A 26,205-nucleotide genomic window follows, 5' to 3' on the forward strand; every position below is an offset into this window, starting at 1 on the left:
GCCTGTCCAGGTCACGCTGAATGGCAGCACAGCCTTCTGGTGTATCTATCACTCCTCCCAGTTTGGTGTCATCAGCAAACTTGCTGAGGGTACGTTCTAACTCTTCATCCAGGTCGTTGATGAAGAAATTGAACAAGACTGGGCCCAGTACTGACCCCTGGGGGACACCACTAGTTATCGGCCTCCAACTAGACTCAGCGCCGCTGATGAAAACCCTCTGAGTTCTGCCATTCAGCCAGCTCCACTTCACCAACAACTCATCCAGCCCACACTTCCTGAGCTTCCCTAGGAGGATATTATGGGAGACTGTGTCAAAAGCCTTGCTGAAGTGAAGGTAGACAACATCCACGGCTCTCCCTTCATCTACCCAGCCAGTCACACCATCGTAGAAAGCTACCAGATTGGTCAAGCATGATACCCTCTTGGTGAATCCATGCTGACTATTCCTGATAACCTTCTTTTCCTGCACTTGCTTGATGATGACCTCTAGAATGAGTTGCTCCATCATGTTTCCCGGGATGGAGGTGAGGCAGATTGGCCTGTAGTTCCTTGGGTCCTTCTTCTTGCCCTTTTTGAAGATTGGAGTGACATTGGCTTTTCTCCTGTCCTCGGGCCCCTCTCCTGTCCTCCAGGACCTCTCAAAGATGATGGAGAGTGGCTCAGCAATGACATCCGCCAGCTCCCTCAGCACTCGTGGGTGCATTCCATCGGGGCCCATGGATTTGTGGGCATCCAGATTGCTTAAGCAATCTCTCACACAGTCCTCCTCAACCAAGGGAAGGTCATCCTCTCTGTAGGCTTCATCTCTTGCCTCCAGGGCCTGGGATTCCTGAGGGCCTGCCTTGGCACTGAAGACTGAAGCAAAGAAGGCATTCAGTAGCTCTGCCTTCTCTGCAACCTCTGTCACCAGGACACCTGAGTTCCTCCACCACTTGCATCAGAAAGTTATCATTATGCTCTGCAGGAACCTCCTGCATTGCGCGTGCCTGGCTGTGTGGTCTTCCCAGCTGATGTCAGGGTGGTTGAAGTCCCCCAAGAGAACCAGGGCCTGTGACTGTGAGGCTGCCTGCAGCTGCTTGTAGAAGGCCTCATCAACTTCCTCCTCCTGGTCAGGTGGCCTGTAGTGCACACCCACAATAACGTTACCGATATGAGCCTGTCCCTTAATTCTAACGCATAAGCTCTCAACTCCTTCTTCATCTGTCCCCAGGCAAAGCTCAATACATTCCAGTTTCTCCCTCACATACAAAGCAACTCCACCACCTCTCCTTGTTGGCCTGTCTTCTCTAAAGAGTCCATAGCCATCCACAACAGCATGCCAGTCAGGCAAGTCATCCCAGCATTTTCCTGTGATGGCCACCAGGTCTTAGCTGTCAGCACGTATCCGTCCTGCTGTATAATGGCTTCCAGTTCCTCCTGTTTATTGCCCATGCTACGTGCGTTGGTTATGAGGAGCGGCTGAGGGAACTGAGGTTGTTTATTCTGGAGAAGAGGAAGCTGAGGGGAGACCTTATGGCTCTCCACAACTACCTGAAACGAGGTTGTAGTGAGGCTGATGTTCGTCTCTTCTCCCAAGTAACTTGCAATAGGATGAGAGGCAATGGACTTAAGTTACATCAGGGGAGGTTTAGATTGGATATTAGTCAAAAATTTCTTTACTGAAAGAGTGGTCAGGCAGTGGAACAGACTGCCCAGAGAAGTGGTGGAGTCCCCGTCCCTGGAGGTGTTCAAAAAATGTCTGGATGTGGCACTTTGTGATATGATTTAGTAGCCATGGTGGTGTTGAGTTGACAGTTGCACTTGATCTTAGAGGTCTTTTCCAGCCTTAATTATTCTGTGATACCCCTGAGTCCCATGGTGAAGAGCATGGTGATGCAGGCTGTCCCCTCTGTAGTCCACAGTGGTCCACAGTGGAGCAGATAATCATCTGCAGCCAGGGAGGACCTCACCCTGGAGCAGGAGGCTGTGACCCCGTGGAGAGCCTGTGCTGGAGCAGGCTTGTGGCAGGACCTGTGGCCTCATGGAAAGAAGAGCCCATGCCAGAGTGGATTTTCTGGCAGGACTTGTGACCCTATGGGGGGGCCCACGCTGGAGCAGCCTGTTTTTGAAGGACTGCACCACATGGAAGGGACCCACACTGGAGCAGTTCGTGAAGAACTGCAGCCTGTGGGAAGGACCCACATTTCAGAAGTTCATGGAAGACTGTCTCCCATGAGAGGGTCCTCATGCTGGAGTAGGGAAGAGTGTGAGGAGTCCTCCCCCTGAGGAGGAAGGAGCGGCAGAGACAACATGTGCTGAACTGACTGCAACTCCACTCCCTGTTCCCCTGCACTGCTTGGGGGAAGGAAGTAGAGACCCTGGGAGTGAAGCTGAGCCCAGGTAGAAGGAAGGGGTGAGGGGAAGGTGCTTTTTAGATTGGTTCTTATTTCTCTTTACCTTACTCTGACTTGATTGGTAAGAAATGAAATAAATTTCACCAAGTCGAGTCTGTTTTGCCCATGACGGTAACTGCTGAGTGACCTGCCTGTCCTTATCTTGACCCATAAGGCCTTTTTTTACTTTTATCCCCCTGTCCAGCTGAGGAGAGGGATTGATAGTGTGGTTTGGTGGGCACCTGGTGCCCCTCCACATGCCCCCAGGAATAGCTGAAAGCATTTGTTCCCACTCAGGTTCTGTGCATGCTTGTGTCTCATATGCCAAGGCAAATAAAGACTTCTGACCTAGTCATTTGGTGTCCCTCCGTGGAGGGACAAACAACATCTCCAAACTTAGGTGAGAGTCCAGTGTTGGAAATGGTGGTTGTTATTGGCTGTTCGGTGATGATTGCTCTGGGACAGATTCGCCCAGGTGCTCAGCAAACACGGGCTGAGAACGTACCCTGTTCTGCTGGTCCTTCGTGCCTCTCCCAGGAAGCCCAGCTGTGATAGGACACAGCCATGTGCCTCCACCATGCACACTCACACACTTCATCTCTTCGCTGGTGTTTTCTCTCTGCTGCATTTTCTTGAGAAAAACATTAGAAGCAGACCTAAACCTTCAGGCACTGCCCTTAGGAGAACCCCTTTCCTGATGGAAATGCTGTTGTAAATATCAGCTCTGTCACAGAGGTGCCCATTGCTTGTTCCTGCCTCTGGCAAAGGACTGTCGTGCCGCAGGTCTATGACCAAGCTGCCAGTGCTCTCACGCCTCTCAGTAACACAAAGGCTTGGAAGGAAAGCGTGGCAGTTGAAAGAGACCACCTTGGGAAAGACCAAGTGCTGGTGCTCCCTGGCAGCATTTGCTGTGCTGGGACTCTTCTCCCCGCCACCTCTGCACGCAGGCACTGCCCCTGCAGCCCCAGAAAAGCTCTCAGACAAAAGGATCTTGGACAAATATTGACTGTGAGGTCCTGTATTTTGTTGTAAAACACAGAGCATGGCTCATCATTATGCAGTCTCTGGATGACACAAGACAGGTAGATACTAATTTAGGAATGGTATGCACAATGAAATTTCTTTATGGACAATATTGTTACAGTTTAGAAAAGCTGAAAACCAAACCAAATCAAAGAAAACCAACTACGTAAATGATATGCAGAAGAAGGTGGGCAGTTTTTTGCGTCTTAAAAGTATCCAACCATTAGTTTCCACACTGCATCCTTGAGCTCCTGGTTCCTCATGCTGTAGATGAGGGGGTTCATGACAGGAGGAACCACCGAGTACAGCACTGCCACCACCAGGTCCAGGGACGGGGAGGAGACGGAGGGAGTCTTCAGGTAGGCAAATGTACCGATACTCATAAACAGAGACACCACAGCCAGGTGAGGGAGGCATGTGGAAAAGGCTTTGCATCGTCCGTGCTGAGAGGGAATGCTCATCACGGCCTTGAAGATCTGCACATAGGATAGCACAATGAAAACAAAACACCCAAAAGATAAACAGGCACTAAGCACAAGGACCCCAAGTTCCCTGAGGTAGGATTCTGAGCAGGCAAGCTTGAGGAGCTGGGGGATTTCACAGAAGAATTGCTCCACAGAATTGCCTTGGCAGAGTGGTACTGAAAATGTACTGGCCGTGTGCAGCACAGCATCAAGAATCCCACTGCCCCAGGCAGCTGCTGCCATGTGGACACAAGCTCTGCTTCCCAGGAGGGTCCCGTAGTGCAGGGGTTTGCAGATGGCAATGTAGCGGTCATAGGCCATGACCGTAAGCAGATAAAACTCTGATGAAATGAAAAAGACAAATAGAAAGACTTGGGCAGCACACCCCCAGTAGGAGATGGCCCTGGTATTCCAGAGGGAATTGGTTATCGCATTGGGCAGAGTCGTGGAGGTGGAACCCAGGTCGATGAGGGAGAGGTTGAGGAGGAAGAAGTACATGGGGGTGTGGAGATGGTGGTCGCAGGCTATGGCAGTGATGATGAGTCCATTGCCCAGGACGGCAGCCAGGTAGATGACCAGTAAGAGCCAGAAGTGCAAGAGCTGCAGCTCCCGTGTGTCTGCGAATGCCAGGAGGAGGAACTGGGTGATGGAGCTGTCGTTGGTCATTTGCTTCCTCTATGCATGAGATCCTGTTTCTAGAGGAAGAATCAGTGAAGAGTTAGGGCAGACTTCTCGGAGGAAAATCAAAGCTATTCTCCTAGAATCTCACCCTGCTTCCTACACACCCCATTCCTTTTCACAAAGCCCTTCCTTCAGCTCTGTGGCTGCAGCTCTGGTTGATGCTGGCAGAGTATACCAGGAGGAGCAGGATCTCTTCCCATGGGCTGCCAAGGAGCCAGCTCTGCTCTGCAGCGGTGGGTTCATGGGCATGGTGGCACAAGGGTTCATGGCCATTGTGGGCCAAGGTCCAGACCTGGTGTGAGACTTTGCCAGAGGAATCTGCTCTTATTGCAGAAGGGATTTTCAGCATCTGCATGGCCAGTGCTAAGGAATGGGGATGGCAGAAGGCAGTCTCAGAGGTTTTGGGTTCCTACAGCTTCCCTCATGTCACCTTAGGGGTGTGTTTTGATGTCAGAAACTCTCAGCATTCCTACTGCACTTCTGGAGAAGAGAGGGAGTCTTGTGAGGTGTAAAAATTGCTTGTGGCTTAGTGCAGAAGGAGGGCAGCTGGTCTGTCCCTCTGCGTTGTTCTGAGCTGCCCTGGGCTTATTCTTCATGAGGTGGATAATGAGCACACTCCTGTGTTATCCAGGAAAACAACCAGATGCTACAGAGAAGAGAGGGATCCAGTGCAGACCGCTAAATGTCTCACCCTTTTTCAGGGTCTCAGCACCTCACTTCTAGCCAAGGACATGGCTCATTTTACCAACCCGACAGGATTTCCTCCCCTGTAGCATCTCCGAGCTTCTCCATGGGGCTTGCACATAACAAAAGGGTGTGAGAGGACAGGTTGGCATTGTGGAGGGCAGCTCACAGCTTGGAAGGACACATCAAGGAGATAGCCAAGTGTTCTAAGGATAGCATATGGTGAAGGGAAAATTAGCTGATCCTCCAGCCCCACAGACTGCGGTGCCCACAGCCCCACAGGGGAGATGAAAGCTGGGGCATTTGTTCCCATGGAGTCACCTGCAGGAATGGAGCCAAAAGATCAGCCTGTGATGCTGCAGGTGAATCTCCAGCTCCCTAAAGAAGCTGACAGAAACAATGAAATTAGAACAGCAATAACACAGGCAAGTGGAGAAACAACCAAATATGCAGGGAGGGTCTGGCTGAGAGAAGCCAGGGCAGAAGCAACCGGGCCCTCAGCACAGCGTTACCCGTACCCAGCTGTGCACGCCGCCTCCCAGACACCAACATTGCTGGGCAGTTGAGCTCTGAGCCCCTATGACCTGCAGAAGAGAAATGGACACGTGACTGGAGAGCTGTCCCATGGCTCTGCTGGAGCTCTGCTGCAGAGGAGAGGTGGTTCATGGCTTGGAGCCCACAGCCCTGAGGGAAGAGGCTTTGGTGGCTGTGAGAGGAGGCAAGGGGGCTTGCTCAGAGGAAGGACTCTGCACCGGAGGGGATGATGCAGATTTTTCTCACATCTCCCTCCCACAACATTTCTGCTTTTCCTTTCCTGTCTTTTCCTGATCATAATCCTGCTACCTGGAGATTTTCCTCCTGGGAGGTATTTCCCTGTCCCCTGTCTTTACCTGTCAGTGCTCACATCCCACCCCCTGTGCACTCACCCTGGCCCTACAGAAACCTGCCTGTTTGCAGGGCGCTGTCTGGGAGCCCGTTCCTGTTTGCAGGTTGAAAGCAGGACAGGTGAGATTCAGCCTGATGGGTCCAGGAAAGGTGATGCTGGTGCTGTCCATAGGCAGAGGGTGCTTTAGGAGGCTCCTATCAGAGTTACTGATCACTCGCTAAGGAGTCTCAGTGACTGCTTCAAAGCTGACAGCTCCTTTTCCATTTATCCCTTTTCCACTGCCCCCCCTCCTAAAACAGGAAACTGAAAACACAAATTCAGGAAATTTTCATTAATTTTATGCAATCCGTGCCATGACCTTCTCCTTGAATGAGCCCTTCAGAAAAAGCCTGTGGGTGAACTGGAGCTGTGAGCAGCCCTGACCCATGGAGCAGTCTCCTGGTAGGAGAAAAAACCTGCCCTACCAGGGATCACTTCTTCGACCCACAGATTCTCCCCACAGCACCATGACGAGCTCCCTGGGAAGGCTGAGCACTGACCCCAGCATACAGACTCCTGTGGTAAAGGGGCCCTGCTCTGCAGGACCATCCTGGGCACCCCTGGCTGCACATCCAGCTTAACATCCTACCAGTAATCCCTGGAGAAGGGGGGCATCCAGTCAGCATGTCCTACTCCTCTGATGGCAGGGCAGGGCAAAACGTCTCAGGAACATGTCTTCCTCCTCTATGCCTTAGAAGCTGTGACAATCCTCCACAAAGATCCTGTAGGCTGTAGGATGTGCCAGCTTTTGAAGATCCCTCCAGCAGCTGCAGATTCACTGCCCTGCTTCCAGGGACTTCATTTCACAGGTTGTGAAGATTTCTCTCCCAGTGAGCTCTCAGCATCCTCCCATGCCACGCTGCCTTTAACCCCTCTCTGCCTCACTCCTCTGCCCTCGCTGCCTGCAGGCAGTGCCCTCAGCCCTACTGTGCTTTGCAGAGGAGCTACTCCTGGGCACAGCTGTCTCTTTGAAGTGTTCCCTGTTGCCATGAGCTCCCTCCATCCCAGGAGCCCAGCCCAGCTCAGCAGCAGAGGACCAGCTCAAGGTGGCTCTTTCTCTGCCCACTCTGGGCTCCCTTGTGGTGTTTCTGGGTCTCCAGAGATACTGCTGTGAAACAGGCTGAAGTCATCACTGACATCACTCTCCCTCCCTCTGCTGGGGAGAACAACTTCTTTCTAGCAATGTCACTTCTCCTTATCACATTTAAGACAACTGAACCTGCAATTATTTCTGTGTCCAGCACTGTTGATGGATGTAATCAGCCTGAGTCCTGTGGCACAGGGAGAGGTCTGTCCCATCTTTATCCAGTAGATGTAGGCAGTGCTTCTCCCACATCCTTTAGTTATGTCTTTGACGATACATTCAAAGAACAGATCAATAATTATCCCAGGCTTTTCCATAGCCAAGCACATTTTCAGAAACACCTTGTCCTTCCTGGTGATCAGCTTCACCTGCACCATAGGCCCCCCAAGGCTGCAGGGACACCAGAGACAGCAAAAGCCTCTCCTGGCAGGGATGCAGAGTCCAGCCCTGCATCTCTCTGCTCCTGAGGGATCATCAGGTTTTTCTCTCGTTAGGGAGTCCTCATTTCCTCTTTACGTCGCCATCTGACCTCCACACCAGCATGCACTAAAGCAAAGCTTTGCTTGCATGGGACCTTGGGCACTTGGGAACACCTTTCATTGTTTCATGTCTGAGCCTGCTCCTGGTGCCATGGCTGAAGTCCAGCACACCTCTGTTCTGACATAAAGAACCTATAATAGGGTGAGGGAGGGTCCTAATTCTTATTTAGCCAGCCTGAGGAAGTCTTGCGATCAAAGGCCTCACATCTTACTGGGGACTTTAATGACCCTGTGTATTGGGTTTCCATGGCAAGGCTTTGGTAGTGGTGAGGGGAGCTGCAGAGGTGGTTTAGGTGAGAAGAGAGCAACAGCTGCTTGTTGGACATAGCAGGTTTCTGTTGCCTCCAAAATGCGCCAGCCACTGCCCAAACCTGAGCCAGTAAGCAAATGTAGTGGCCCTTCTCTGATAGCCTACTGGAGAAAGGACAAAAGAGAGTGGGCAGCAGCTGTAAAAGAGAAGAATGAGAGAAACAACCCTGCAGACACCAAGGTGAGCAAAGAAGGAGGGGGAGTGAGAGAGAGGTTTGGTAGGGAGCTGGCAGCCAAGAGTCAGCTGACTCCCATGACATTCACAGGACAGCAGAGTGCAAATGCTCCTTTATGTGTCTGGAGGCTCTTTGCATCAGCTTTTTAGCACACATGGACCAACAAACGGGATGTTCACCGGGATCTGAAAACCTGTGTCATCCTGGTCAGCCTTGGCTCCACTAGCAAAGCCATAGTGGAGTCTCAGCTCCCAAAGGGAGTGCAGAAGGAGAGCAGCAGAGTGCATATGCCAGGTCTCAGAGTGGCAGACTTTGGCCAAGACCGGGAACTTCCAATGGGCAGTGTCACTGAAGGGCAGCAGAATTCAGTGCAACTGCTTTCAAGGACAACATTCTCTAAACCCATAAAGGGTACAAGCTGATACTCCAGCAACCAAGGGGACCTCTCAGGACACCAGCTACGCTAAACAGGCAACATGTCAGGAAGCTCCATGGAAAAAGGGAAGCAGAGAGGGTGTGGACAGAGGATCTCACTTCCAAGGAGGAATGTAGACATAAGGAGGGTTTTAGGAAAGCAAAAGCTCCCCAGGAGTTAACATTTGCAAGGGAGTCCAAGGGCATCAAAGTGATGAAGAGCAGGTGTAGATCTGTCTGAGGAACTCTTTGTCCTCTTTGACTCTGTCTTCACCCACAAGTTCTCCCAACCCTTGGTGCCCTGAAGCCGGATTCTGGAGGAGAACAACCAGCAGTGGCTGTGGATCACTCCAGGGGCTATTGAGCAAGGTTTTTTTGGATTGCTGGGTACCAAAATCAAATCAGGTTGGATCGCCCCTGCACTTGTCCTGTTCATTGTGAGATTCAGCCTAGACTTCTTCACCTGGCTTCTTCTGTAATATTATTACTGTACAGCTATGACAGCATAAAGCTACAGTACCATACCCTTATGTCATACTGCAACAGCGATCATACGTGAGTTGCAAGGAAAAAAAAATCACAAACTACAATTCTTCTAGGAAAAATGCCACTCCAGTTTCCAGCGGGCAGCCATCCAGACAAGGTAGACAGTTAGATCGTGCTTCCAGTTCGTTTGAAGGGACTTCTAAGTCATTTTTACAGGAGGTGTGCAGAAACTTCTCTTGCCAGGATTAGAGGGGCCCTGCCTCAAGCCAGGTGGAGGAAAGCGACAACCGCATTTATTGGATGGTGTGGATTTGGTGGCCTGGCACATCAGATCCACAAGAGTAGAAAGCTCTAGTGGACACTGGTGCACAGTGTATTTTAATGCCATCAGATTTCCAAGGGTCAGAGTCCATTTGCATTTCTGGAGTGACAGGGGGGTCCCAAGAGCTGAGTGTACTGGAGGCTGAAGTGAGCCTCACTGGGCAGGAGTGGTAGAAGCACCCCATCGTAACTGGCCCCGAGGCTCCGTGCATCCTTGGGATAGACTATCTTAGGAGAGGGTATTTCAAGGACCCAAGTGGTTATCGCTGGGCTTTTGGCATAGCTGCTTTGGAGACGGAAGAAATTCAACAGCTGTCCATTTTGCCTGGTCTCTCGGAGGGTCCTTCCGTTGTGGGGTTGCTGAGGGTTGAAGAACAACAGGTGCCAATCACTACAACAACAGTGCACCGGCGAAAATACCACACCAACCAAGACTCCCTTAAACCCATTCATCAGCTGATCCGCCAGCTGGAGAGTCAAGGAGTGATCAGCAAAACTCACTCACGCTTTAATAGTCCCATAAGGCCAGTGAGAAAATCTCCTGGAGAGTGGAGGCTGACAATAGACTACCGTGGCCTGAATGAAGTCACAGCACTGCTGAGTGCTGCCGTGCCAGACATGCTAGAACTTCAATATCAGCTGGAGTCAAAGGCAGCCAAGTGGTACGCTACAATTGACATCGCTAATGCATTCTTCTCCATCCCTTTGGCAGCAGAGTGCAGGCCACAGTTTGCTTTCCCTTGGAGGGGTGTTCAGGACACCTGGAATCAGCTGCCCTGACATTGACTAATCCAGACTGTGTTGGAAAGGAGTGAAGCTCCAGAACATCTGCTGTACGTCAATGACATCAGCATATGGGGCAATACAGCAGAAGAATTTTTTGAGAAAGGAGAGAAAATAATACAAATCCTTCTGAAAGCCAGTTGTGCCATAAATGGAAGCAAAGTCAAGGGACCTGCTCAAGACATCCTATTTTTGGGATTAAAGTTGCAAGAAGGGCATCTTCAGATAAGAAAGGACGTGATCAACAAGAGCTAGGCCACAAACCCCAGGTGAGCACAGTGTTTTGGTTTCGGCTGCCGCCGGCAACAAAAGTGCCACGCGGCCGCCCCTCCCCCCGCTGCGGTGCGGAGGAGAATGAAAAGAAAGAGGCAGAAACTGGTGGGTCGGGATGAGGGCAGTTTAACAGAACAGCAAACAGAGGGAAACAGGAACAACAACGATACAAATAAGGAGAAAACACAACAACGAACTGCACGACCCAGGCAGCTGCTCTCCCGCACAGCACCGGCGCCGCGTCCCCCCAAGCCACGAGTGAGTTCCCGCCACGCCGCCCCCCCCCACCGGAACCCAGCGTGACGTCACATGGTATGGAATACCGGGCTCTGTTTGGCCAGGTGGGGTCAGGCCCCACCCCCCAGCTGTGCCCCTTCCTGGAGTCCGGTGAAAATTAACCCTGTCCTGGCCAAACCCAGGACACACAGGGAGAAAGCTTTAGAGAGCCCTAACCTCTCCAGAGACACACTACAATAGGAAAAGGCACCCAGTCTCCATAGGGTTTGCGTATCTTTCCCATTGGGGTGGCTAGAGTTTGCATGCAGCTCTGGATCCTTGTCATCACTGCTCCCTCCCAAAATCTGTCCTTGAATTTCACATCTTTCATCTCGAGATCTGTGTGCTGTGATTGAGAGGAACTGGGGCAGAGCACGATGGAACAGTCGTACTGTCTTGGAGGGTTCAATCCCTCTTCTTGAGTGTCCCTATCACTTTGACAGTGAAGGAGGCTTTTTCTCCACCTTGCAACAGTCTCAGCCCCACTTGAAGAGAAACTCTCAGTGAGTTTATGTCCACTCCAAAATGGGGCAGAGGGATTGGGAGGCAGGGCAGGGAGAGGCTAGTCTTGTGGAAGGATGGGTGATTTGACATTTTCCACACAGGATATTTCCATAAATAGGGGAATGGCTGAAGAAGTCTGGATTGAATTCTGCCTTGAATATAGATGATCTCTTCTGCCACTGTTTATGCAGGAGAGGATACAAGTTTAGCGGCTCAGCTGCACTGGAGTCAGCTGATGTGGCTGAGCCCAGGCATGACAAGACCACTGACCAGCCCCCACTATGAAATCCCTCCCATGACCAAGTCCAGGGCCTGCAGTCCTTCAGGGATGTCCCTGACTTGCTCTGGGTCTCCCACAGGCCACAGCTCCTCACAGGTTCAGCCGCTGGCTGCTCTGTCTTTCCAGAGCACATCTCCATCTACTTGTGTCCACAGCAACTTCTCCACACCCTCTTTGGAAACATCTCTTCCATAGACCCACAGAGCCAATGCAGTGGTCTTCATCCAATTTCCCTTTCAACCTTCCCTTGACTAGGATGCCTGCAGCATGCAGTCTGCATATGGCTTGTAATGATGAGATTAAGACACTCAGACCAGGTCTTGGTGATTTTGCTCATGAAGATTCCTTTTGATTTTAAAGGAAAAGACAATCAGCAAGCAAGTTGTTGTTGGGGTTTAAAATGGGAAAACATAGGGAAAGGATATAAAAGGGTCTGGTTGAATTTTTGCCAGGTTTCTCTTGAGTACGCTGCCCTGCACTGACTTCTCCCTTCATAGTGGACATGTGTGAATGGTAGTGAACTTCAAGCTGATGAGCAGGACACAGGGTGTGTATAGCACCAACTGCAGCAGGGCTGCTAATATCAGCATCTGGGTGCTAGCAATGGGGATACCACGGGACTCTGGGTCCAGGTACTTGACTGAATGAATATCTGCAGAGGAGCTGGGTCTACCCTTGAGAGGTTTCCCAGCTGGATAAGGCTCTCTAGTTTCCCTCCTGCCTGCCAGGAGCACATCCACACTGTGAGAGCTGAGGAGCTCGTGGACAAAAAGTGCAGGGCAAGTTGGCAAAAGCTGGATTGAGAACTGGCTGAATGGCAGAACTCAGAGGGTTGTCATCAGCGGCGCTGAGTCTAGTTGGAGGCCGGTAACAAGTGGTGTCCCTCAGGGGTCAGTACTGGGCCCAGTTTTATTTAACTTCTTTATCAACTACCTGGATGAAGAGTTAGAATGTACCCTCAACAAGTTTGCTGACGACACCAAACTGGGAGGTGTGGTAGATACACCAGCAGTCTGTGCTGCCGTTCAGCGAGACCTAGATAGGCTGGAAAGTTGGGCAGAGAGGAACCTAATGAGGTTCAACAAGGGCAAATGCAGGGTCCTGCACCTGGGGAGGAACAACCTCATGCACCAGTACAGGCTTGGGGTGGACCTGCTGGAGCGCAGTTCTGCGGAGACGGACGTGAGTGTCCTGGTGGACGACAGGTTAACCATGAGCCAGCAGTGTGCCCTGGCTGCCAAGAAGGCCAATGGCATCCTGGGATGCATTAAAAAGAGTGTGGCCAGCAAGTCGAGGGAGGATCTCCTTCCCCTCTACAGTGCCCTGGTGAGGCCTCATCTGGAGTACGGTGTGCAGTTCTGGGCTCCCCAATTCAAGAAAGATGAGGAACTACTGGAGAGAGTCCAGCAGAGGACTACAAAGACGATGAGGGGACTGGAACATCTCTCCTGCAAGGAGAGGCTGAGGGAGCTGGGCTTGTTCAGCCTGAAGAAGAGAAGGCTGAAAGGGGACCTAATAAATGCTTATAAATATCTGGAAGGTGAGTGTCAGGAGGATGGGGACAAACTCTTTTCAGTGGTGCCCAGTGACAGGACTAGGGGCAATGGGCACCAACTAAAGCAGAGGAAGTTCCGTCTGAACATGAGGAAGAACTTCTTCCCTCTGAGGGTGACAGAGCACTGGAACAGGCTGCCCAGGGAGGCTGTGGAGTCTCCTTCTCTGGAGATATTCAAGACCCACCTGGACGTGGTCCTGTGCAGCCTGCTGTAGGTGACCCTGTTTGGGCAGGGGGGTTGGACTAGATGTCCCACAGAGGTCCCTTCCAACCCCTACCATTCTGTGATTCTGTGATTCTGTGGTCCAATGCACTATTAAGAGTTGACCTTATCCAAGGGACCCGTGACTTAATCTCCATCCATTGCTGGGTTTCGCTTAGAGTTCTTCCTCTTAGGCACCTGGAATGGGGAGATCTTGCTGAAGAAGACTGAGGCAAAGAGGACACATACAATCTCAGACATATCTACCTCCGCTCTTGCTGAATTCAGCAGTGGCCACACACCATCTTTGTTTCTGCTTTAACTGTGCTAAAGGAGTACCAGCCCGTTGCTGTGGCCTTGAACTCCCTTGCAAGTGTCAACTCCAGCGGAGCGCTGGCTTTTCTAAACCCAAGCACATTTCTGAATTCCTCCTCTGTTTCCACCCTTGCATCCAACTCTTGTATCCTTCTTTTTTTACATAGAGCTCCCACATGAGTTTCCCGTTTCCCCAAGTTTCTCTCCCAATAGCTCTGCTTGTTTTCCTGACTATTGACATGCACAGCCTCCTGCTTGAAAGACACCATCTTCAAAGGCCAGATGTCTTGAGCTGTGCTGCCTTTGTGTACTGCTCGCGTGGGCTCCCTCATTAAAAGTTGCAGGACTAGGCCAAAGTCTGCTTATCTTCATATCGGGCAGTGATATTCTGAGCATAGTGATGCTCACATTGTTATGACACAGGGCAGAAATGCTTCTGTCCTTCTGACATTGTTTAATTTTAGGCTTGACTACTTTGTATAATCAATGCATGCCTTACTAACTATTGTGTCCTTGAAGAGGAGCTAACAGACTGATAAAAGGGGAACATCCAGCCCAGAAGGCACTGAAAGCTGGACGATTGCCAAAGAAGCATGAAGTTAACAAAGACTGAGGAAAACTAGGAAAAAGGTAAAGGCGGCAAGGGGAGATTGCAACCACCGACTCAATTCAGAACCAAAAAGTCTGCACCTCCCCAGCTTGCGAGTATGCATAGTTAAGCAAGGAAGGAGTAAACTTCTATGACAAGCGTGTAACGTGGTGAACCAGTCAGAATGCAATGAGTAATTGCTTTGTTTTGGTAAGAGTATATAGAACTTGTGACTCTGCTAAACATTGTGCTAGCTTTGTGGAATTATCACCTAGCACCAACATCTACACAAATCTGCAAGAAAGACAACACCTCTGCTCTGTGTGTGTATTGGCGTACTGTGCACTGGGTAAATGACCACACTTTTGGGAGAACAATTTGAGGTCTAACATCTACTCTCTTTTATTGTCATTCCCCTTGGGAGGTGAGACTCCATTATTTCATGGTCATGGCAGTCAAGGCTGACACAGGTTTTAACCTCCATGATTAACTCTCCCTTCTTTGTGAGTTGTAGATGCATATCAACATCACCATTGTTGATCAATCTCACAGCTGAGCTGTAAAGACCAGTGTCCCAAGCTGGGTCTTGACCAAGACCCTCCAGAGACCTCCAGGACAATTTTCATGCTGTTGCGGTCCCCTTCCAGGAAATGCCAAGGTGATTAAAGTCAGCAAAGGGACATTAATTCATTCTTTATCTCCCACCACAATGTCACCTTTACCAGTTTCTCCTCTGAACCTGATCCATAAGGGCTTACCCAAATAGTTCATCCCATAGAGAAGCTCCACACATCTAAGCAGCTCCTTCACACTGAGGACACCTCCCTCCTGATCTTTCTGGCCTGTCTCTCCTTCTCATCTGTATCCACCCATCACAGCACCCCAATCATGTCAGCTGTCTCAGCATGCCTCAGTCGTTCTTCACTCCAGGTGGGATGAAGAGATAGCTTGGGGCCTCCAGCTCCTCCTCCCTGTGCCCCAGGCTGAGGCCACTGGTGCATGTCTGGGCTGCAGCACCTCAGCTGTGGCCTATCGGGGCGGAGAGCAGACTTACAGAAAGAAACCTGTTACCAAGCGCCCAAGGCCTTGTGTGTGCAAAGGCTTTGCTTCAGAGCTGAGACATGCTGGAGGGGACGACAGGTGGCAATGTAAAGGAGAAATGAGGTGCCCACAAAGAGAGCAAACCCTGCTTTGGGCAAGGCCAGGAGAGGGGTATGCTGTCTGCTATGTCTCTGCAGCCCTGGGGGCCTGTGGTGGAGGTGAAGCTGATGTCAGGAAGGAAGAGATGATGTTGAAAATGTCCTTGGGTGTGGACATCCTGTGATCCAGGCACACCATGAAAATCATAGAATCATAGGTTGTAATAGACCTCTAAGATCATCAGGTCCAACCATCAACCCAACACCACCATGCCTACTAAACCATGTCCCAAAGTGCAATATTCACATATTTTTTGAACATGTCCAGGGATGGTGACTCAATCACCTCTCTGTGCAGCCTATTCCAACGCCTGACCACTCTTTCAGGAAAGAAACTTTTCCTAATATCTAACCTAAACCTCCCCTGATGCAACTTGAGACCATTGCCTCTCATCCTGTAACTAGGTACCTGGGAGAAGAGACCAACACCCACCTCACTACAACCGCCTTTCAGGTAGTTGTAGAGAGCAAGAAGGTCGCCCCTCAGCCTCCTCTTCTCCAGACTAAACAGGCCCAGCTCCCTCAGTCGCTCCTCGTAAGACTTCTTCTCTAGACCCCTCACCAGCCTTGTTGCTCTTCTCTGGACACGCTCCAGCACCTCAATGTCCTTCTTGTAGTGAGGGGCCCAAAACTGAACACAGCACTCGAGGTGCAGCCTCACCAGTGCCGAGCAGAGGGCCACGATCCCCTCCCTACTCCTGCTGGCCACACTATTCCTGACACAAGCCAGGATGCCATTGGCCTTCTTGGCCACCTGGGCACACTGCTGGCTCGTGGTCAGCCAACTGCCGACCAACACCCCAAGGTCCTTTTCCACTGGGCAGCTCTCCAGCCACTCCTCCCCAAGCCTGTAGCGTTGCATGGGGTTGTTGTGACCCAAGTGCAGGACGCGGCACTTGGTCTTGTTGAACCTCATACAGTTGGCCTCAACCCATGATCCAGCCTGTCCACATGCCTCTGCAGAGCTTTCCTACCCTTGAGCAGATCGACACTCCCACCCAGCTTGGTGTCATCTGCAATCTTACTGAGGGAGAGCTCTGTCTTCTCATCCAGATCATTGATAATGATGTTAAACAAGGCTGGACCCAAAACTGAGCCCTGGGGGACACCACTTGTGACTGACCACCACCTGGATTTGGCACTATTCACCAACACTCTCTGCACTCAGCCATTCATCCAGTTCTTTATCCAGCAGAGAGTACACCCATCCAAACCATGGGCAGCTAGTTTCTCCAGGAGGATGCTGTGGGGAACAGTGTCAAAGACCTTACGAAAGTCCAGGCAAATAATATCCACAGCCTTTCCCTTGTCCACTAGGCGGGTCACCTGGTCATAGAAGGAGATCAAGTTGGTGAAGCAGAACCTGCCTTTCAGGTATCCATGCTGGCTGGGGCTGATCCCATGGTTGTCCCTCACATGTCCTGTGAGCGCACTCACAATGAATCACTCCATAATTTTGCCCAGCACTGAGGTCAGGCTGACAAGCCTGTAGCTCCCAGGATCATTCCTTCCAGCCCTTCTTGTAGATGAGTGTTACAATGGCGATCCTCCAGTCCTCTGGGACTTCCCCTGTCAGCTAGGACATCACTACCAGCCTGATCCATGACTGTACCATCAAAGGGATGGTTAAATGATGGGTGAGAGAAGATCCAGCAGAGTTTGAGAGGGAATGCCCTCAAGTGGAGACCCTGCTGTGACGTGCTTGGTGTTCATGCACTGCCATGCATCCACTGGGTAGAGAAGGGACAGACCTTGCATCACTGCAGTGGTGGGACTCAGTGACTGCACAAAGGCACGAAATCTGTGTGAGATGCCCTGGGTGGTGCCTGTCACACAATGACTCTGAAAGAGGATGGGGTTCCTGCATGGGACTTGTACTGTCCATGTCAGATGCATGCAGTTGTCCTGGAGAGCCCTGGCACATTCCACAGTCATAGATGTCTGTAAATGTGAAATAAATGAAGATTCAGCTGCCCTGAATGAGGTTAGGCAATGAAGGGATGCATATGAGACAAACCCCATCATACTGTTAAGGCCACGTGGACAAAACAGCTGACGGAGAACAGAAAGGGAGAGACTTTGTTCTCCCTGTGCCACAGGACTCCATTTGGTCAGGATGATTACATCCATCAGCAGCCCTGGACATAAGGAACATTTAAAGGTTGATTTGTCTTCAAGGTGGGCACTTTCTGTCATTGAAGTTGGCCAAAAGGTTTTCCCACCAGCCTCCAGGAAGGTGCCCTCAGACGCTGCCCTGTCTCTTTAAACTGCTCCATCAGAGCTTGTAGTTACCAGCAAGCATCTTGGTCATCTCTGGAACTAAACCTGTCACCAAGTGTCTGCGTCTGAACATCTTCCTCCTGCTCTCCACCTCCATTAATTACCAAGGGAGCTGAGAAAAGGATCTGCCATGCAGGAGGCTGTTTTGTGCCAATCTCAATTGAGGCAAGAGGAGTCCCACCTCCTGTGGGTTTTGTGGTGAGCATGAGAGAGACCTGAGTCCTCAGGACTTCAAACTCAGGATGAGATGCCTCCAATGACTAGGCTCAATCCCTTCCCTCAGCAGGGGCAAATGAGATTCCTTCCTGTCACTTTCTGGTTGTCCTGTCTTGTGATGGGGCAAGGAAAGGTGATTTTTGTTTCTAACTCTTTCTCTGAGAGGAGAATTGACGCTGTTGAAACTGAGTGTCTCTCCCCAGCTGAGGGAGGCAACAGGACTGATTGCTTCAGCCTGTTTCACAGCAAGTTGTCCTGGAGACCAAAAGACACCTCGAGGGAGCCCAGAGTGGGTAAGGATATTGCTGCCTTGTGCTGGTCCTGTGCTGCTGATCTGGGCTGGGCTCCTGGGATGGAGGGAACTCCTGGCAAGTGGGCAGCACTTGCAGAGAAACAGCTGTGCCCAGGAGCAGCTCCTCTGCAAAGCACAGCAGGGCTGAGGGCACTGCCTGCAGGCAGCGAGGGGAGAGGTGCGAGGTGGACATAGGTTAAAGGCAGTGCGGGGTGGGAAGACGCTGAGAGCTCACTGAGGGAGAAATTTTCACAACCCATGAAATGGTAAGTCCCTGGAAGCAGGGCAGTGAATCTGCTGCTGCTGGAGGGATCTCCAAAAGCTGGCACATCCTACAGCCTACAGGATCTTTGTGGAGGATTGTCACAGCTTCTCAAGCCTAGAGGGGGAAGACACCTTCCAGAGAAGTTTTTCCCTGCCCTGCCATCAGAGGAGCAGGGCATGCTGACTGCCTTCTCCGGAGATTACTGGTAGGATGTTAAGCCAGGTGTGTAGCCAAGTGTGCCCAGGACGGTCCTCCAGAGCAGGGTCCCTTTACTGCAGGAGTCTGTATGCTGGGGTCAGTGCTCAGCCTGCCCGGGGAGCTCCAGATCGTGCTGTGGGGAGAATCTGTGGGTGGAAGAAGGGACCCCCAGTAGGGCAGTGTTTTTCTCCTACCAGGAGACTGCTGCATGGGTCAGCTGCTCACAGCTCCAGTTTACCCCCAGAATATTTCCTAAGGCTGACTCAAGAAGAAGGTCATGCGCAGGATTACTGTAAAGATAACAAAAACTTCCTCAATTTGTGTTATCAGTTTCCCTTTTGGAAGAGGGAGGGCAGTGTAAAAGGGATAAATGGAACAGGAGCTTTCAGCCTTGAAGCAGTCACTGAGATTCCTGAGCCAGTGATCAGTAACTCTGATAGGAGCCTCCTAAAGCACCCTCAGCCATTCCTCTGCCTATGGACAGCACCAGCATCACCTTTCCTGGACCTACCAGGCTTAGCCTGACCTTTCATTTTCCACCTGCAAACAGGAACATACACCCAGGCAGTGCCCTGCAAACAGGCAGGTTTCTGTAGGGCCAGGGTGAGTGCACAGGGGTTGGGATGGGGTCTGTGAGTGCTGTAATGGAAAAGACATGGGAGAGTGAAACATCTTTCAGGAGGAAAATTTCCAGGCAGCAGATATATCATCAGGGAAGGAGCAGAACAGAAAACCAGATATGATGGGAGGGAGAAATCATAAAACTCTGCATCATCCCCTCCAGTGCAGAGCCCTTCCTCTGAGTAAGCCCCCTTGCCTTCTCTCCCACCCAGCACAGCCTCTGCCCTCAGGGCTGAGGTCTCCAAACCATGAACCACCTCCTCTGCAGCAGAGCTCCAGCAGAGCCAGGGGGCAGCTCTCCAGCCACATCTCCATTTCTCTGCTGCAGATGACAGGGGCTCAGAGCTCAACTGCCCGGCAATGTTGGTGTCTGGGAGGGGACGTGCCCAGCTGGGTATGGGTAACGCTGTGCTGAGGGCGTGGCTGCCTCTGCCCTGGCTTTTCTCAGACTCCCTATTGCTGGATATTTGCTTGTTTCTCCTCTTGTCTGTGTTATTCCTATTGTTGTTTCATTGCTGTCATCAGCTTCGTTAGGGAGCTGGAGTTTCAGCTGCAGAGTCACAGACTGATCTTGTGGGTCCTTTCCTGCAGGTGTGTCCGTGGGAACAAGTGCCCCAACTTTCATCTGCCCTGTGGGGCTGTGGTCAATGCAGTCTGTGGGGCTGGAGGATCAGCTGCTTTTCCCTTCATCAGATGCTATTGTTAGGACACTTGGCTGTCTCCTTGAGGTGTACTTCCAAGCTCTGAGCTGCCCTCTACAAAGTGAACTTCTCTCCTCACAATCTTTTATTATCTAAAAGCCCCACAGAGAACCACAGAGATGCTACAATGGAGGAAATGCTGTTGGGTTGGTGAAAGGAGCCATGAGTGTCCTTGGCTAGAAGTGAGGTGCTGAGACCTTTAGAAAGAGTGAGACATTTAGCAGTCTGCACTGAATCCCTCTGTTTTCAGTAACGTCTGGTTATTTTTCAGGGTAATGCAGCAGTGTGATCACCTTCCATCTCACAAAGAACAAGCCCAGGGCAGGTCAGAAGAAGGCAGAGGGACAGACCAGCTGCCCTCACTCTGCATTAAGCCAGAAGCAATTTCATATGCCTCACCAGTGTCCCTCTCTTCTCCCTGAGTGCAGCAGAAATGCTGAAGGTGTCTGAACTCCAAGAAAACTCCCCAGGTAAGCTGGGGGAGCTTTATGAACCCCAAACTTCTCCAACTTTTCTCTGTTATTGCCGTTCCTTAGCACTGAGAGTGCAGAGGCTGAAAAGGTGATTTTCTGTGAGGAGCGGTTTCATCTGACCAAGTCGGACACCAGGATAGACCCCTGACATCACTACTCCCATGAGCTCCTTGCTGCATAGCAGGGCAGACTCCTCAAAAGGCAGAGGACAGAGGTCCTGCTCCTTACAGTACCTTCAGCCAGCACCAACCAGACCTCGAACAAGGAAGCTGAAGAAAGTTCTCATTGAAAATGAATGGAAAATGCTCAGAAGTTCAGCAGTGTTAAAGTTCTAGGAGTATGGCTTTGCATTTCCAATGACAATTCTCCCCTAACAATTTATTGATTCTTCCTCTAAGGACAGGATCCCATGCCCAAAGGAAACACCTGTCCAACAGCAGCTCCATCACCCAGTTCCTCCTCCTGGCATTCGCAGACACACGGGAGCTGCAGCTCTTGCACTTCTGGCTCCTCCTGGGCATCTACCTGGCTGCCCTCCTTGGAAACGCCCTCATCGTCATCTCTGTAGCCTGTGACAACCACCTCCAAACTCCCATGTACTTTTTCCTCCTCAACCTCTCCCTCCTTGACCTGGCATCCATCTCTACGACTGTCCCCAAAGCCATGGCCAATTTGCTCTGGGACACCAGGACCATCTCCTATGCAGGGTGTGCTGCCCAGCTCTTTTTGGTTTCCTTCTTAGTAGTAGCAGAGCATTGTCTTCTGACCATCATGGCCTATGACCGATACATTGCCATCTGCAAACCCCTGCACTACAGGACCCTCCTGGGCAGCAGAGCTTGTGTCCACATGGCAGTAGCTGCCTGGAGCAGTGGCTTTCTCAATTCTCTGCTGCACACTGCCAATACATTTTCAATTCCTCTCTGCCACGGCAATGCTGTGGATCAGTTCTTCTGTGAAATCCCCCAGATCCTCAAGCTCTCCTGCTCACACTCCTACCTCAGGGAAGCTGGGCTTCTTGGGTTTAGTGTTTCTTTATCTTTTGGGTGTTTTGTTTTCATTGTGCTGTCCTATGTGCAGATCTTCAGGGCCGTGCTGAGGATCCCCTCTGCACAGGGACGGTACAAAGCCTTTTCCACGTGCCTCCCTCACCTGGCTGTGGTCTCCCTGTTTTTCAGCACTGCAGTGTTTGCCTACCTGAAGCCTCCCTCCATCTCTTCCCCATTGCTTGATCTGGTGATTACAGTGCTGTACTCAGTGGTTCCTCCAGCAATGAACCCCTTCATTTACAGCATGAGGAACCAGGAGCTCAAAGACGCCCTGAAGAAGCAAATTCAATCTGTAGTATTTCAGCAGCAGTAAGGTGCCACATCTCTTCACAAGTGGTTTCCAACATATCTAGGGAACCTCCTGTGCTTTGGACATTTTACCTGTGACAATTCTGCTTCTCAAGAACCATGAACCCAGCTTGTCTGACAGAGTTACCTTTGCATATGTGTCTGGCACAGTGGAAAAGGTGCCCTCCCATGCCATGTCTCTGTAATAAAACAGGATTTTCTAAATGCCAGTGTCTCCAGGCTTTGCTCTCTTCCCAAAACTGAGGTCATGAAAAAGCTGAAAATATTCTCCCCATGAGGCTGTGCTGCTGTGCTGGGGTTCTCCATGCACTGAGGGGAGGAGTATATGGGGTGATATGTTAGGGAATAGGACTAGAGTGAGCTTTCACTGGTGTCCTCCCTGTTCAGCCCTATCCAGCACCAGCCACTCACCAAAGGTTTATGTGTGAGCTTTTCTGCACGGCCTCTTTGCTCCTCCCGCTGTGTTCAGTCCCTGCACAGGGAGGACAACCAGCCCTTCTCGACCTCTCTCCTTGTACAGACCCTGGCAGACCTCAGAGCAGGGATGTCTGCGAAACCCCACGTGGGATGCGGATAGGGCTGGGTAGGTTCCACAACCTGTGGGAGGCTGTTTCAAGTAGGAGGAACAGAAGGGGAACAGGGTACAAAGGGATGTACTGCAGATCATGAGAGGCAAGCTGCTCCTCACACCGAATACACCCTTCCCCATGCTGCACCTGAACACTGCAGCCATTGGACCATGTGTGGGACAGCAGGGCTGGGCTGGGACAGGCCAGGGAACTGACAGGAGCCACTAAGCACCACTTGCCACGGGGTGACCACCTGGAATTTGTGGCTTCAAGGAGTCAAGAGCAAAGGGAAGAGATTCAGATTTCACATCCCCAGGAATAGTACTGACGAGCTGGAGTGGGTTTAGCAAAGATTTCCCAGGACAGCCATGGACTGGAGAGCATTGCCTGTTAGAAGAGGCTGAGGGAGCTGGGCTTGTCAAGCCCAGAGAAGGGATGGCTGAGGCTGACATCATCCCAGCCTGCCAGTACTTACAAGGAGATCATGGAGAATACAGACCCATCTCTTCAACAAGATTCATGGTGAGAAGACAAAATTCAGTGGGAGGAAGGTGAAAGAGGAGAGGTTCAGCCAGGACAGAAGGACAAGATTTTTCCCCAGGAGCTCATCCAAGTGCAGGAACAGGTCACCCAGAGAAGCTGGGCAGTCTCTGTCCCTAGGAGTTTCAAACTTGGACTGAAGCAAGCATTGAACTACTTGGTCTGACCAATTTTCAGACAGGTTGCGTTGAAGATTTCCTTATGTCCCATCCAGCTGCAGTTGTCTTCAATTCCTGCGACTATGGGCCCTGTTTCTAACAGGAGCAGAGCAGAGGTCTGTGGGGCTTGAGTCCTTCTGTGCTGTAAGGGACCATTTACACCAACATCTAAACAGGGGTAGAGAGGCTGACACCAGAGTGTGACTTGCTCTGGGCAAAGACTGAGAAGTGCCAGGCAAAGAAGTTTTGGGACACACAGGGCTCTTTGCAAGACACCAAATGATCTATTTTTAATACCTTTAGGTTTTTCAGATGTCATTTAATGACAATGAAAATTTCTGCAAGATTAACTGAAAACAAAGATCTAAAGCAAGAAATGTGTCAACACTTCTCAGCTTTTTTTCAGTCTTCAGGTGTCTTTTGTGACTTACTTCTGTTACCAATACTGTGTCTCTTATTTCATCTCCCTCATCATTCAGGAGTTGTTACCACTCCAGATCCAATGGCCATGTCTAAGCATATCTTCTCAGCAGACTTACATCAGTACAGAGTAGGAGCTGACCTGCTGCAAGGCAGCTCTGTGGAGAGGGACATGGGTGTCTTGATGGACAACAAGTTGACCATGAGCCAGCAGTGTGCCCTGGCTGCCAAGAAGGCCAATGGGATCCTGGGGTGCATTAAGAAGAGTGTGACCAGCAGGTCAAGGGATGTTCTCCTCCCCTGCTACTCTGCCCTGGTGAGGTCCCATCTGGAGTACTCTGTTCAGTTCTGGGCTCCCCAGTTCAAGAAAGATGAAGAGCTACTGGAGAGAGTCCAGCGCAGGTCTACGAGGATGAGGAGGGGACTGGAGCATCTCTCCTGCGAGGAGAGGCTGAGGGAGCTGGGCTTGTTCAGCCTGGAGAAGAGAAGGCTGCGAGGGGACCTTAGAAATGGCTCTAAATATCTGCAGGGTGGGTGTCAGGAGGACGGGGCCAGACTCTTTTCAGTGGTGCCCAGCGACAGGACTAGGGGCAACGGGCATAAACTGAAGCACAGGAAGTTCCATCTGAACATGAGGAAGAACTTCTTCCCTCTGAGGGTGACGGAGCACTGGAACAGGCTGCCCAGGGAGGTTCTGGAGTCTCCTTCTCTGGAGATATTCAAGACCCTCCTGGACGTGTTCCTGTGCAGCCATCTCTGGGTGTCCTTGCTTTGGCAGGGGGGTTGGACTACATGTCCCACAGAGGTCCCTTCCAACCCCTACTATTCTGTGATTGTGCTAAAGGCAGGAAGAAGACCTGAATTATTGTGGAATAGGTTGAGTTTCGAATTCGAGGCAGCAGAAGGAGGACGTGCATTCCAGTGCTGGGATGCGGAGAGCAATAGCAGATCCAAGCAAGTCTGTGGCTGTGACATCTTGCGTGCTAGAGAAGCATTAACAGGGTGTTGGAAAAAAGCAGTTGCTGGGAAACCGAGAGGCATTGGCATACCCCCAGGTAAACACAGCTTTTTGTTTGAAGCAACAGTGAATGAGGACAGAGGGACATCAGTAAAGCTTGGGAGATCCGAGGGTCGGAGTGAGGTGGGGAAATGGGGCAGTAGCTAAAGTCTGCAAGGAAACGAGCACAGGCATAGGACAGTGTAGGACAGCCTGTGGTGGGGATGACCAAGGGCCTTGGTGTGGCTGGGACCACCCCCTGACAACACAAATGAGGTCTTCTTCCTTTTGGCTATGGCTACTCTCCCTTCCACTGAGGCCCATGAGAAGAGACCAGTGCCTTACAACCCCAGGGCATTGTTGGCTCCTCACTCACCCCTACAGAGCCTGGGAGGTTTCCCATTGCTCTCCTGCACTGAACATTCCACACCCCACATCACACTGCTCCAAAGAAGAGCCACGAACAGGCTGTGAGGCAACAGACCCCCATGCCCAGGGGATGGGGATCAGAGCTTGGCTGTCCTACTTTGCAAAAGACGTCAAGGCCTTCCACAGCCACACTCCACATCTGATTTTCCACCTGTAACCAGTGCCTCTGACTTCTTGCTTCACCCTGGGGGATGCATCAGGGATGGTCACCTCTTCTTGTAATTCCCTCCACGATCCCTTTGCAATGATGGTCCTCAGTGGGGCATGCCGACATCCTTAGAAACTTGAACGTCTGCTGATGAATTTTACTTCTCTAGAGACTTGTTCTCTGGGAAGAACTTCTCTTGAAGTTCTCAATTTTTCTGTGGTTAACTAAAGAGCTTTCAGGAGCGAAAGTCAAAGTGAAAAAACAACAATAAGAAAAGATTTTTCCCCCTTTTTTTGGATTCTTTACACGTTACTTGGTGTCAGCAATCTCCATCTCATAATAATCCTGAGCTTCTCCTAAAGCAGTCTGAATATATATGAAAATAAAGGCCCTTTGTTTACGACAATCAAGTAGTCTTTGTCCCTTCCCCCAACCCCACCATTTCCCTCATCAAACACCTGGGACTTCAAGAAGCCTTGTTCCAATCTCAACTTCCTCCCCTTAAGGCTGTAGATACACGTCTCAGCCTGTTGGCACAAACTCCCACCTGTTTTACTTGGAGAACGAGCTGCGTGTAGACACAGAAGGCTTTTTCTTAATGGTCAACAAATAAAAAGAAAAAGGCATGATTTAAAGAAAAAAAAAATCATTCCTCTGCTTTATATTAAATCCGCTTTACCCCTACTGAAGTGCACTTTCCACAACAGATAACCTTAGACCAACAGAAAACACCTTCTGTGTCAAGCACAGACCCCAAGATCCCTCCGAACACTGTCCCCTGTCCCAGACTCTGTCGATATTTCTTCTTTGCACACAACAAGCTGCCCACTAAAGTCACTAGCTCCCTCGATTCATAGGGCGAAGAAAGGAGAAGTGCTCTCTTTTGCACAGCCAAATCTGCACTAATCCCAATATTTTGAGGTTACAGGGACTTTACCAAGTGTACCCTGCAGCATCTACCACCACTCATTTCTTTATTTTCTGCAGGGTAAACTACATGTGTCTCCAAAGTAGGGGAAGGCAGAGAACAGAGTTATCTCATCTGGTGTTGGACACCTTGCCCTCAATCGCCCAGGCTTCCCTTTC

The 26,205-nt window shown here is 50.8% G+C and overlaps 2 protein-coding genes across 2 annotated transcripts; one reads left to right on the top strand and one right to left on the bottom strand.

The window, feature by feature from the left end:
- Window positions 1–3,601: 3,601 nt before the first annotated feature.
- Window positions 3,602–4,597, bottom strand: LOC142363025 (olfactory receptor 14J1-like). The gene has a single exon (XM_075434827.1). The coding sequence runs from the start codon at window positions 4,523–4,525 to the stop codon at window positions 3,602–3,604; it is 924 nt and encodes a 307-aa protein (XP_075290942.1). The 5' UTR covers window positions 4,526–4,597.
- Window positions 4,598–18,683: 14,086 nt separating this feature from the next.
- LOC142363050 (olfactory receptor 14J1-like) lies at window positions 18,684–21,862 on the top strand. The gene is made up of 3 exons (XM_075434991.1): window positions 18,684–18,712; window positions 20,299–20,352; window positions 20,899–21,862. The coding sequence occupies exons 1-3, from the start codon at window positions 18,684–18,686 to the stop codon at window positions 21,860–21,862; spliced, it is 1,047 nt and encodes a 348-aa protein (XP_075291106.1).
- Window positions 21,863–26,205: the final 4,343 nt, after the last annotated feature.

This window comes from Opisthocomus hoazin, chromosome 13, assembly GCF_030867145.1.
Source record: "Opisthocomus hoazin isolate bOpiHoa1 chromosome 13, bOpiHoa1.hap1, whole genome shotgun sequence".
Classification (NCBI taxonomy): Eukaryota; Metazoa; Chordata; class Aves; order Opisthocomiformes; family Opisthocomidae; genus Opisthocomus; species Opisthocomus hoazin.